Raw genomic sequence first — 14,357 nt, forward strand, 5'->3', positions numbered from 1 at the left:
CCTATATTCCAAAATCTACAACATCAAGCATCAGTCCGAAACCGACTACTATTATAACACTAAAACATATATTTACCTTCCAACAATGAAACGGCAGCCAGCCAGGTCATCAGCTTGATAGAAAAGGATTAGTGACGTCACTTCTCCAGTCACGTAATACACTGAGGTTAGACAATATACCTTGATGTTATGTCAGACGTATAAGCCTTTTTCAGCTATATTTAGTAGCATATCATCAAATGAAAAACAAGTATTGAAGTTGGTCATATAAATGGGTTTCCCCTTGTAGCAAAGCTAAAATGATTGGTTGGTATTTTAAGCCAGTGAGTTCGATATCAAGCCGATTTGAACATGTAAACTTGCTATTGTTTGTGTGGCTGGGATTAATGTCTAAACACGTCGGTCTGGTTCCTATAGGGTACATCTGAACTATAATTTCTTTTGATAGCATTCCTTCCTTGTATTCCGATTACAATTCTCAGTATAAATAAAGCGACGACTGAGTGCACATAAAGCATACCGCAACATCAGACATACAGAACGGTAAGTAAATATTATTCATAAATTATATATAACTACACTTCTTAATTATTCTTCGCCTCGGGTGAAAGTGATATCCCGAGGGGTGACACTAGGCACTGTCACCCTCTAATGCAGGTAGTATATTTATTTCAATATACCAAAAGTCTATAAACAAAACTACCTTTTTTGCAATCTTTTGAAACATTTGAACTTATTTTAGCAAAAGTAAAAAACTCACTGTCGGCAGTAAAATAGCATATCAGCTTCTACTCAATAGCGCTTATTACTATTGCATTGTGAAAAGGAATACTCACAATAAGCATTCAGTGAAATATTCTTGTTGTCTTGTCTTCTGCGTTTGATAAAATCTTAGGCCTAATGTTTTTGTACAACTTTTGGTTTCGTCCCGTCGTCTGTTTACAACATTAGCAAAGTCAAGAAAACGCTTGTAATCGCATGTCTTCCGTTCACCTATTCTCTGAGGGGATTATTAGAACCAACACATAGCGCTTAGACTGTAAGCGAAAAATGAGTAAACAGAAAGCTCCGTACTTAATTTGAAAAAAAACCAGGCTGATTCGGCAAAACTATTACTAAATAGCTCCAGATAAACTTTGAAGCGTCGCTTCAAAAAACAAAGATAGGGTCGAAAAACGAAATGAGTGTGCATCTTTTTCGGGCGGTTAATATTTTGCACTGTCAAAAATACACTATCACCCGTTGCTAGGGGGTTGCTACGAACGTGTCTATTGTCTCCTATTGTTATAATGCTAACTGCCGAGTGAAAGTGTAAAATACCAAATATCTCTCGACCAATCAAATGCAGGATTCTCACTTGAGGTATAGTAATTTAAAATATTAACTGATTGTATTTACCAAGCGCTATTGCAGTCAAACCTTCATAAGTATGAACGCAATGCGGTAATAAATTAGGTCTATCCCGAAGCGTAGTTTTAAAACTCTGAATATGATCACGAATCAGACACTTATTTCGTAAACGTGTAAACTGCTATCTCGAATAAATAGGATCTCACATGAGTGTTCATTTCATATGAGATTTTATGAAGCGAGTCTAAGAAGTTTTTATTTTTGCGAGTCTTGGCGAGAAAAAATTTAAACTTCGAGACAAGTTTAATAAAATCTCATATGAAATGAACACAAATTTAATATACTTTTTATCACATAACTCAAAATACCTACATAACAAAGAATTTCACGTCAAAATGTATTCCGAAAATCCAGCAAAGGCCGCCATTTTGTTCCGCCGTCCTCGTAATCCTGACGTCTAGTCATTTTTACTAACGTCATTATATTGTTTCTGTCTCACGTGACAATGAATTTCCAGCCAATCAAAATCGCCCAGTTCATATTACACTAGTGACATATGCAAAAATATTACATGGGCGAAATCACTGGATATCCGGCGAATCATGTGATAAATTTATTTTCTAAACTTAAAATGGGAACCCTAAGTGGTATAATAAGTTTTTCACTTTCTATACGGTGTTCATTCTCAGCTGATATGTACATGTCAATGGTATGCATTACAGAATTTGATCAATAAAAAGTTATTCACGTACAAACAATCGTATTACACTGTAAACTTTACAATCATTGGCTACTCCTCTGTCACAATGGAATTACATAAAACAAAAACAAAATGAAGTCGCTAAGACGCCAAACACGTGGTCTTCCTGTAAACGTACATTTACATTCCGGGTATAGATGTATGTTGTTCTGTGTATTTGTTATATTTTAATTGTGGTTAATTCAAGTTCTTAGCATTTAGCTTTCCGATAAAAAGGGATTGTGTCAATTCAGAACGTTTACAATGTACGATTTCTAATTGTAGCTGTTTGCCAGTTGCATCGAAATTTGATAAGGATTTTTCTCTTTATCACGACCGACAATAATGAATGTTTAGAAAGAAAAAAATGTAGAAAGAAAAAATGCAAATTATCAACAAAAATAAGTCAAAATCTAATTACTATTAACTTCAGTAAACAATAACTTTGTTTTGCAGCTCAAATATCCCATATAATGTGGGGAATATAAAGGTATCGACGGATCCCTGATAGATTATGGCTGGTGCATACATCCTCCTCGGAGTGGCGCTTGTGTTTGTGAATGTCCTTACATTCTCTCCATTACATGCCTCCTGTCCTTACGACAACGTGACAAACACAGTAGATTTATCGAACACTTTCAATCCGAAATCTCATCTTACCAAAGCAGACCTGAATGATTGTCCATCCAAAGCCACTTCATTGATCCTGTCTCACAATGGTATACAGTCTCTCTCCAGTGATGTTTTCGATGGCTTCTGGGCTCTTACTTCTATCACTATCGCACACAATTTGATAGAGACTTTACCTACTGGACTCCTAAAGAATATGCGAAGTCTGACACATTTTGACGTCAGTGATAATGCCTTGGAGGCCCTAGAAAACGATATTTTCTTCCAGTTATCAGGTGTGCCTCTCACCAATTTAGTGGCGGTTAACTTTTCCCATAATAACATAAGCGACATTGGATTTAATGTGTTTCACAAAGACATGTCATCAATCTTAAATGTTGACTTGTCGTTTAATCGTCTGTCTTCTCTGGAACCCTGGCCATACATACCACAGACTGACCAGAGTGATAGTGAGAACGTTATTTGGAACTTTAAAAATAATTCAATTTCTTCATTCACTAACAATATGAACTGGACGTATGATCTGGTTGAACAGTATGAATTTGAGATACAGTTGCAGAACAATTCGATCACCGGTTTTAATACCTCTATAGTAGATGTTTACTATCCCAGATTCAATGGGGATTACCTTACCCAGTTTCTCACTTACAAAATGAATATATCACAAAATCCCATCTTCTGTGACTGTCAATTGCATGTTTTCGTCAAGGCTCTACACCAGTCGTTAATGTTTTATATGAATGTTGAGGAAAATCGTGTGAGATGTGCAGGACCACCCCACCTCAAAGGTATAGACTTTTTTCATGACATGGAACTCGACGAATTCGTCTGCAATATAACAACAGACTGTCCGTCGCGTTGTTTTTGCCAAGAGAGACCAAATTCACGGGAACTGTTTGTGGACTGTCGAAATCAAGGTTTGACGTCACTTCCGCTCACGCTTCCTCATGCAAAATATGGGAATATTTCGTTACACTTGGATAACAACAACATCGAACACCTTACAAAGACGACTTATTCTCATTACATAAGAAACTTGACGATCAGCAACAACAAATTAAAGTCGATCGATTCAGGTATTATCATGAGTATGAATAATTCAAAATTTCTGAACCTAGACAATAACCAGATCAACTACATTGCCAAAGAGTTGCAACTCCTTGCTTTCTCCAACGTTGGCCTATCAGGGAATCCTTTGTTGTGTGGTTGTAACATGACTTGGATGGCAGACTGGATAAATCTATCACCTGATGCGAAGGATTCGAGCATCATGTGTGATAATGATGGTGAAAGCAAACTCATCTCCGCGGTAACAGAGGATGAGCTCTTCTGTAGCTACGACAAGCTCATCATTATCCTAAGTGTGACTATAGGAGTGATCATAGGGTTCGTCTCTGTTGTCGTCATCACCGTCAAAAGATGTCCTTACGAAACCAAAGTACTGCTGTATAAATTGTTCAATATCCATCCGCGAGACAAATACAAAGTAGACCAGGAACCGACAAAGGAGTATGACGCCTACATTTCGTACTATCAGGGTAATAAAGGTGAAAGTGTTCAAGTGAGACAATGGATGAAGAGGGTGTTACTCAAGAAGCTTGAAGAAAAGTCCAACAGGAAATACACCGTGTTTTGTTACGAGCGGGATTACGACGCTGGTGAATTTCAGAGTGACGAGATATTGAAAAATATGATGAAAAGTCGGAGAATATTACTAATTCTCTCGCCTGAATTTCTAAATGACGACTGGTGCATGTTCGAGGCCGATCAGGCAGAGTTTGAACACAGCTCGAGTGGAAATGTACATGGGAGGGTTATATATATTCTATGGAATAAACAGATGCGTATACAACTAGAGAATGAACCGTGGAAGACACGGTTGAGTGACAAACGTGTTATGTGTCCTGACGATAGATTATTCTGGTCGAAAATGAGATATGAACTTCCGGTAAAAACAATGCGTCGAATGAACAGAAATGCCACTATGCCATTTACAAACGACAGAATGAGACAAGAGGATGAAGATAATGTAAGAAATAGACAAGTATCCGTGAAAATGAATCGTCCGAACAATGGCGTAACCCCCATGATCGATACAGACGACATAGAACCCATAGTTACCATCAGTACCATCAGTGAAATAATGCACTGACTTAAGTGTCCATGTTTCAGTATAATATGACCGCTTGGGGTGTGTTGCTTGTTGTCTTCGGTAGCACGCTTCAGTGATATAGCACTATAAAAAGGGCAACAGTTCCACTATACAAGAAGACACAACATGAATATACCGCTGTTTCCCAAAACACACACCCGCACATCATACATTAGTACATTGTATACATGGGAGGCCGTCCTGACTGGCTGTTAATAGGACGTAAATTAATCAAACAAACAAGCTCTTTAAGTGTAGTATTAATAGAGGAATACTAGTAACAGAAATATTTATGTACGTGCAAATCCTAGTACCAGGGTCCGGTTGGTCAAAGAACGATTAGCGTAATCACTTGATTAGTGAATTTTTCATTTCTCATTGCTGCAAAGCCTTTCACTAAAATGAACAATTAGATCAAGAATAGTGTTCTTACGCTTCAAGTAAGATTTTTTGAAGTTAGTGTTACAAGAAATGATTTTATCTTGATTCGAAAACTGTGATTAAGCTAATCATCTTAGCCTACTGTCGCTTTATGACAATATTATCAACGGCGATTTGTCATTAATTGATATATACATTTTTACTCAAAGCCCACTGTGTAACCGTACTAAATGTAGTTGGCGTTGTTCAACGAATAAACAGCAATCCTTATTTTTACGGCATTATTATGGTGACCAATGTCTTTCCAGCGTAAACCTGATATGGCTGTTGAAATGTCTGTTCCGTCTTTGACGATGATATTTTTTTTTTATTATGAATGCAAACTCTCAAAAGAAGATAATATAATTAAATTTGATCATAAATGTTAAATAAATCATTGATGTGATTGAATGTAAACATAAACATTTAATTGTATTCAGTTGCCTATTATGGGATAATGCATTTCTACTGGATTGCGGCAAGTTTAACATTGTCGTTATATATCCACATATTAACTTTGTCACAGACTGCCTATGAGATAAAACAGATATTTGGATCTTTTGATAACATAACAAAATAATTGCATACCGGTACACTGTATTACTTTGAAGCAGGAAGTTGCTTCCTGCAATCTTTTAAGTAAAACTCTCTGATTGGTCAGTATTTCTATGACATATCCCAGGGATGAATACAATAGTGAACCCTAGGATATTGAGGACGACATTATGCTTGTCTGGCAACAATTGATATATAATGCGTGGTCATTATGACGTCACTATTCTCGACACGGCAACTTTTTGATCAGTGATATTGCTTACAATTGTTTGTTTGTTTCACCCCCCACCCCTCATTTATCAGGAAAGACTATTAAATATGATTATTCACCTCTGTTGGTATGATATTTGTATTGATCAATGATAAACAGAGGTTTGTGGACAATTATTTTTTTCTCTCTAGTATTATATTGCGCTAACAAACGTTTCTGCCATGTTCTGGCTCAATCTAGACACCACAATGTGGGCTTCAAGATATTCGATTGGCTAAGTCTTACTAGAATCTAATATTTTTTATGATCCTTGAGTTAGGCGTGTTTAAGATACATGTAGTTGTCTCTTGAGATGGTACTATTTATATCTATTTGATTTTAATCAACGCGACTTTGAACTTATCCAAATGTATACATTTAGCGGTTAACTACATTCTCTATCGTATTAAATGTGCACAAAGCATGAGATGGAAGTTATGGGAGTTTTATTTGTATTATCGAAGTATATTGAAAGTGTCCCATCCCAATGTTTTCCCTTGCCCATTACTATATAAACTGTTAATATCAAAGTTTACTAAACAATATCCTGAACATTTCTTTAGCTTTTGTTGTTGATGAAAAGGATCACGTTTTATGATCGTTGATACATTAAGAGAGGATGCGTAATGATAAAATAGTAAAATGATTAATATTATAAGACTCTGTCATATGTGGATATGAAGTATAGGGATATTCTACCCGAGGGTCAGAATATCCTTATATATCCACGTATGAAAGAGTATTTTTCTCTCATACCTCGACTTGTTTTATTGCAATTTTACGGTTTTCCGCCATTTTGAAATAAATTCGAAAAAAATGCGACTACAAGTCATTTCCCATACATGAAAATTACATGATATTTTCGACACAAATCCCGTTGTTTGTATCTTTTTCAGTTAATTCAGCTTAGTTTCTAAACAATGCTAAAATTGTATCTATAAAATAGTAATTTTGTTGACGCTACACGACGTCACGAGGCTTTATTGCATGGGTAGTTATGCAATACAGCCTCAGACGACATGAGTGTATTGCCCTAGACCAATCAGTATTAGACGTATAGGTATGAAAGAAAAGTACACATGTGTTGTTATATGCATCAACATGCATTGAATTGAATGTAAAATTATCTTTAATTGCATAGATGGATATGTGAGCTTTGTTTAGGAATTCATATAATTGTGGCATGTCTTTACAATGTAAATACTGTAAACGTGGACCTTTACGTGAGGGGGCATTTACGCTAATTACGTGAAGGCCGATTGATCGCAAACATTTCCACAATACATAATATTTTGTACATGTATAAACTTTGTAATTAAAAGTCTAAAAGTGTATCTCGAAAAGAACAACAGTGAGAAAGTTGTATGCACGCAAATCGCGAAATTTAGAGCTCGCGAATGTACCCATGTTTACATGCATTCAAATAGTGTACTGTGAGTCTAAGTTCAAAATAATCCTTATTCTGAAATATGAATCTTATAAAATGTTTATGATAATGGTAATTAAAACTTGTTTAGCTTGATACTTTACATTATAATTGTACTTTGAATCCACTTTCTTTCCTTGTTACTAAATTTCGCAATGTCAAAACTAATTCGTCATTATAAACTTTAGCAGTTGACAAGCTTAAGCGAAATCTTTTAATTGGTGACTATAATGACGGAGGTCTAAAAGTTCCGGATGTTTTTTCTTACAGCAAATCTTTAAAACTTATCTGGATAAAAAAATGCTTAGACACAAATAATTACGCAGATTGGAAAAAAATATTAATTGATGACATTGAGCATTTTGGAGGAAATAGAATATGGAGCTTAACAAAATGTGGTCTAGATGAAGTTATAAAAAGGCACAATTTTGGAAAGTTTTGGAGTGAAATTTTGTCTATTTGGGGAAATCTGTACGACATCCCCCCAGCAGCCCCAGAAGTTGTTCTCTCCCAGCCTCTATGGTTCAATAAAGAAATAAAAGTTAATAGAAAAACAATATTTTCAAAAATATTATGCAATGAAGGCGTTTTCTATTTTAACGACATAATAGACGAAAACGGAAATATTATGTCTTTTAATAATCTTGTTAAGAAATATCATGTAAATATCAAAAGAACTATGGCAAAAATATTGAAAACGTTTTACATGATAATTTAAAACAGATCAGAATACTTGAAAAACCATGTAGATATTTCTATCACAAAATATTATCCTCGGTGTTTGTCTATCCTCAGCAAACTCATGAAAAATGGCATGTTGTTTTAGATGTTTCCCTTAGTAAAGATCAATGGGAAAGCATTCATGCTCTTCCATTTCAGGAGACAAAGGACTCAAAATTACAAACTTTACAATTTAGAATAATACATAGAATCTTCTTCACAAATTCTATGCTTTTAAAACGAAATATATTAGAACATCGGGAATGCAGTTTTGGTAGTGGGGCATCTGAAACAATATTGCATCTTTTCTGGAATTGTCCACATAGCCAAGCACTCTGGACAGGTCTAATAAAATCTGTTAATCTTAAATATAATGTTGTATTAGAAAGAAATCCTGTTATTTTCCTATTTGGTCTGGTAGAAAACATTCAATTGACAGGTCTAAATGTATGCATATTATTGGTTAAAAATATATATCTTTAATGCGACAATATGATAATATTCCAAATTGGGAAATATGTAAGACATTTATTAGAAATTACAGAGCCATTGATCATTATTCGACCTATATGCTTACTCCAAACGCAGCAAACAAGAACCGACAGAAATGGGAAAGTATCAAGCTTATTTTAGAATGAAATATTATTATAACTTTATTAACATATATTGTATCTGTGATACATGTTTTCATGTAAAGCATTTAGAAAATTGTAACTTTTATATGTGATTGATGCAATAAATAATATTCAAAAGAAAAAAAAACTTTAGCAGATTGTAAAAAGTGATTAGAACTACCTATCTTTTTGATAAGGTATACATGCATTCGCGGAAATAAACTTTCGCGAAGTTACCTACATCGTAAAATTCGAGAAAGACAATCGCACGCAAAAATGATGGTTTACGGTATATGTTAGACAACTGCATCGATAGAATAACAATATATAGTCCCCTGGTCGAGAAACACCAAAGTCTATCAAAGTGGTAGCTTCTGCTCCTTCTTAGCGCTCAGCATACAGGGAGTTGGACGACTGGTTCACCCGTTGTCAATATAATGTGAACTGGTGGGATGTGTTGCTTGGTGTCTTCAGTGACATAGCAATAAAAAGGGCAACAGTTCCATTATATAAGAAGATAAAACACGAATATATCACAGTCGCCCAAAACAGGCACCAACTCTCATACACGCTACACATGGCATATATAGGAGGCCTTCCGTACATGACCATGGCTGTTAATAGGACGTTAATTTCATCAACGAAACATTTTTTTTAAATTTTAATTTTTGATGAGGCTTCTTCACATTACCTATTCGTTGACTTCAGATTAATGTATCTTTTATCATACATATTAAAAAAGGAATTTCAGAATAAAGTAAAAACAAAATATAGTTATGATATAATGACAATGCATACTAGCAATGGACTAAACACTTGATACCATATTAAATGTCTGCTAAGTGTGCCTTGTTCAAAAACATTTATTTTCAATTGACAATTGAATCTCTCGCCTATAAAAGCCAACAAGATAGATCCATTTGTTGACTGCCTATTGGATCACAAATGCTGACCGCCTTTAAACATACCACGGGTACTTTGTAGTAATTTCTTCCGGGTATATCCATAAACTGATAGCTAAATACCTGGCTTTCTGTCAATTAAGTCCCTTTAACCAAATTTCAGTAAGCTCATTTGCTAACCATGAACAAATAGACGAAGACGTCACTGCAATGTTATAATCTTTCTTCAGTAATTTTTTTGGCACTTGTGTGAGGCATTGTTATTTCAGATATCCGTACATGTTAAAAGGCAATTAAAAAATGTTTCCATTGCACGTGTAGTTTACGCCATTTGATATCGTCGTAGACAGGAAGGTAAATAATTTAACACCAAGAAATACGAGACACCTCCCGGCCTGCCATATACATTTCAGAATAAAAATAGTTTGTTTTGTTAAACGAAGCTACTTCAAGACATGCAAACATTGTTTTATTCAACATCTAGCTTTGAAAATATGGGTAAAACCATATATATATATTTATATATGAGTATGAATTTAGGGGATTTTTTTTCAGGTAATTAACGTCGTATTATGTCCAATTATATTTTTAAAAGAGCTATTCGGCCGACAATACAATTTATACGTGGCACATATTATGGTTCTTTAATTACGATCCCTGGCGTTAAAAGTTATACAGTATTTAAATGGACTTTGGGTACTGAATGGAAATGTATAGCATGTCAGTTGATGAATAAACCTGTTAATAAATTAATACAATTAATTCAATAGTCCTTGAATGCCCCTGGCTGTTAATATAACCCAGTATTCCTGTATTAAAGAATATCTAGGTCATACAGATGAGCTTATAAACATCCCCGCTGTCTCATAATCTGTCATACATATTCTAGAACGGGGTGTTTTGTTTAACGTCCAATCAACACATATTATCATTTACATAGCAATGTGAAGATAAAAAAACCATGCAATTTTCGGCAAAAGTAATATAAGTACCGTTATTGACATACACATTAGTTCAGGGGAGCAGCCCGTTTAATTATCCAATATCGTCACTAGATTGTCATTTAAATGCTGTTTATTTGTAAGCATACAAAGCATATAACAAAAAAAAATATAATTACATCAGCCGTTCCATTGGTAAGGCATCAAAACAGTTAGAAAATCAGTGAAAGTGAAAGTACGATTATTAACAAGCTGTATAAACTATGATAATGCAAAAACATTCAATCGAGATACATAATTTATCATTCAATTGGTATATGTCGTATAACTTTCACTTGGTGTCTTGAAACATCGAGATGTGCAATATGCACAACTAGGGCCCATGGGGATTATTGATATGAATTCTGGGAATAAAGCGGCTACAAACTTCAACTATCTAAATAGAAGATGAGTGCCTGTCGGCCATCTTCCTGACTAATCAGTCCCAAAATGCAATATGCGGCGCACAACTTTGGTCTTAGGGGAAGCTATATGAAATTTGAGAAAGATCCTTTCAGTACTTTTTGACAAACACCCGTAACAAGAATTGTTAACGGATGTTCGGACGGACAACGCACTACTGACGAAAAAACTAAACTAAAATATAAGGACCTTTGATTTGGTCCATTCGGTGTTATACTACCCCGATTGAATATCAAAATAATGAATTGTTTAATTCTACCAGGGGGTATACCACCATACGGACCTCAAAAAAGGTCCGTAATTGATATGTATGAGTATTATATAATACGTTCACGTGTCAATTGGGTTTTATTCAAACATAAAACAATAACAGTAATCTAGATTGAACTTAAAATGATCTTAATATCAAATAACAGATATTTAGAAAGGTGTAATGTGGTTGACAATCGTTAAACACTTCTTATAGCACGAAGTACTTTTAGGTTGTCTCGCTTGAATCGCAAGTTAGACTTTGTAACTTAGCAATGCAGAGTTACTCCTCTTTGCACACATTTTATAATAATGTGTTAGATATTTGGCCAGTCTTGCAGAGTATAATAGATGAAATAAAACAAAAATGAAAGTAAATATGCAAGGTTGACGTACATTTTTTTTGTAATGTTTCACTCGAAAAATAGGAATAATGTGTGTTTGAAAAAGTAAAGAGATAAAGATTCGCGAACTAGTTTTATGTCATTAATGTTGGATTAGATAACAAACATGTTGTAGTTAACATAATAAAGGATGTTAGTTTCGCTGACCAAATTGGAAAAATGTGACTTTATCTGGAAAAGTTAAAAAAAAGGTACACACCAGGGAGTCATAATTAAATGCGCTATATCCAGTATTAAAAAAGTTATCGCTGTAACGACAAAGGATGATAAATTCTCAGCAACCATTCTATACTTTAAAGGGACAAAATGGTAGCTTTATTATTGTCTAAAGACACATTTTAATGACATTTATCCGGCCCATTATATACTGAAAATGAACCGTATTCAACGGCATAGATACATCCCGTCATCGTCTGTTATGTCTAATAACTGTGACATGTCATAACCAGTCAGCAAAGCTCCAAGGTCATTTCTGATATATGTTGTAGCTAAAAAAAGGCCAAATTCGAGACGGTGACAAGGGAGACGTTATGATGAGAAGAAAATAATAATTGGAGAGAGGAGAAAAACCATCTCCCAACTGTGTCACCATTACTGTGGTATGACGGTATGACCGTAGTTATTGATGGTTGACGTTCGCCATTTTGACGTGATTAGATAAGTATTCAATAAGCGTTAGTAGTAACAATCTCATGTTTGGTTTGGGTTGATTAATTTAACTATTAGCAGTCAGGGTCAATTATAGGGTTAGATGGTAGAGGAAATCTTGAGTATCTGAAGAAAAAAATCATGTGCAGTTCACAGTGAATTTAAATTGATAATTAACACTACACGTATTATATATCTTATCTTAGTGATGTAGTGAGTATAAGAATACCCTTACCGCTGTTGTGATATCACAGACGTGTCTGTAAGATGTTAAACGTCTTTAAACACAATCCACATAATAAATAGAGGAACTTCCTTGATTCGTGATGGAATGTAACCGCTATACATAAAGAAAAAAGGAATATTCGTCTTAGTTCTTTGTCTAGACTAGGCTTACTGATATTAGTACATATATTTCATTTTTCCCCGATACGTATACCTCCCTTGATTATTCCCCGCTAGCTAATTAGTTTCACATATGTGGTGCAAATTTCAAAGAAAATTAACGTAAAATGTAGAAAGATGCATAATTTATTTTTGTTCGATATATTTGTTTGATATCTAAAATAAAAAAGATATACGAATGTTACATTGTACGTTCTGACATTGTACAATCTAATATTTTTACTGAAAAATACCATCTATATTTTCATCATAAGACCTTATATATCACTGTCAAAAATGTAATAAAAGGTATAATTCATCGTAAAAAGCGACCAAATTTAGGACATTGTCTGTTCTCTTAACTCACTGCCTTCTTCCTGAAGTTTCTTTTGAAACTACAGTTACGACTCCGCTTCAATTTTGGCCTTCATTTGTGCGCTCACCTTGTGAGGAAGGCTGACTGGTTAATGTTCGCTGACCGAGACACGATAGTTTCGGCTTCCGCTTAGGGCTCAGCGTAAGGGTGTGGGACGGTTGGGTTGCCCGTTGGTAGTATAATGTCACCGGGCGAGTGTGATGTGCATGTTCTGTGTGGCGGCTTTCTTTAGTGAGATACAAAAAAGACAAAAGTTCCGCTATTATTAAAAGTCACAACACAAATATACCACAGTCTCCCAAACCACACACGCACTCACACCACATTCATGTATAGCAAACCTTAAAGACCCTGTCTGTTAATAGGAAGTTGATCAAACAACTCATTGTGATGGCAAAATGTCTAGGCTATTTTGTATTGCTGTATCACTAAAGCGAAAGACACAACGTATTGAAATATCCGATAGAACAGTAATATAATTGACATAATTTGAACTAGTCATTCTTGCATCCTAGAAAGTCATTTCAATGACTCTGTTGCGTCTCACTAAAGAAATGCAAGCTATCATCTTCATCATTGATAAGTGACCAACAACATACGGTGATAGTATAGAAAATATAGTTGTTTAAACGGTACAGAAAATATTTTAAAGATGCAGTTCAATGATTGCAATGATTGTGCAATGTGTTGCAACTTTAAAGCGCAGTTCTTTCATTTTTAAGACTTGCATGGACAAAATATGAAAACAGTGTTTAGGTACATTCAAAACAAACATGTTAAAACGTTCAGTATTTTCCGAATTCCAAAATCAAAAAAGTGATGCTATGCCTATATGATTTAGACACAGCATGGATCTATAAACATGGTGGCGATGTTATGGTACTTGGTTCTAAAGGACATAATGACGAGGCTATACATGAAAGAACGAGATAAACACGTGGACAAGGTTAAACGGTTGGTTTGATACAGACACGGTCGACTAGACTTTGTCACATGTCGACGTTAGGGGCCAATAAATCATGATCCCTAGATAACACCATGACTTCACCATAGATACCGAACAGCACCATGGGATCATATAAGCGAAGCCATCCTCTCCAGTCACACGAAACAGCCATATATCTGACACAGCCGA

General features: G+C 35.0%; 1 protein-coding gene across 1 annotated transcript; it reads left to right on the forward strand.

Annotated features, from left to right (window-relative positions):
* The first annotated feature begins 415 nt into the window (after nucleotides 1-415).
* LOC138333345 (protein toll-like) lies at nucleotides 416-8,504 on the forward strand. The gene is made up of 2 exons (XM_069281664.1): nucleotides 416-543; nucleotides 2,546-8,504. Exon 2 carries the CDS (start codon nucleotides 2,604-2,606, stop codon nucleotides 4,869-4,871), a length of 2,268 nt encoding a protein of 755 aa, XP_069137765.1. The 5' UTR covers nucleotides 416-543; nucleotides 2,546-2,603; the 3' UTR covers nucleotides 4,872-8,504.
* The last annotated feature ends 5,853 nt before the right edge of the window (nucleotides 8,505-14,357 follow it).

The sequence above is a fragment of the Argopecten irradians genome, chromosome 10 (assembly GCF_041381155.1).
Source record: "Argopecten irradians isolate NY chromosome 10, Ai_NY, whole genome shotgun sequence".
In the NCBI taxonomy this organism is placed as follows: Eukaryota; Metazoa; Mollusca; class Bivalvia; order Pectinida; family Pectinidae; genus Argopecten; species Argopecten irradians.

Bases quoted from the DNA above. Each gene is read 5' to 3' on its own strand.
- LOC138333345 (XM_069281664.1), top strand. From the start codon at position 2,604: ATGGCTGGTGCATACATCCTCCTCGGAGTGGCGCTTGTGTTTGTGAAT.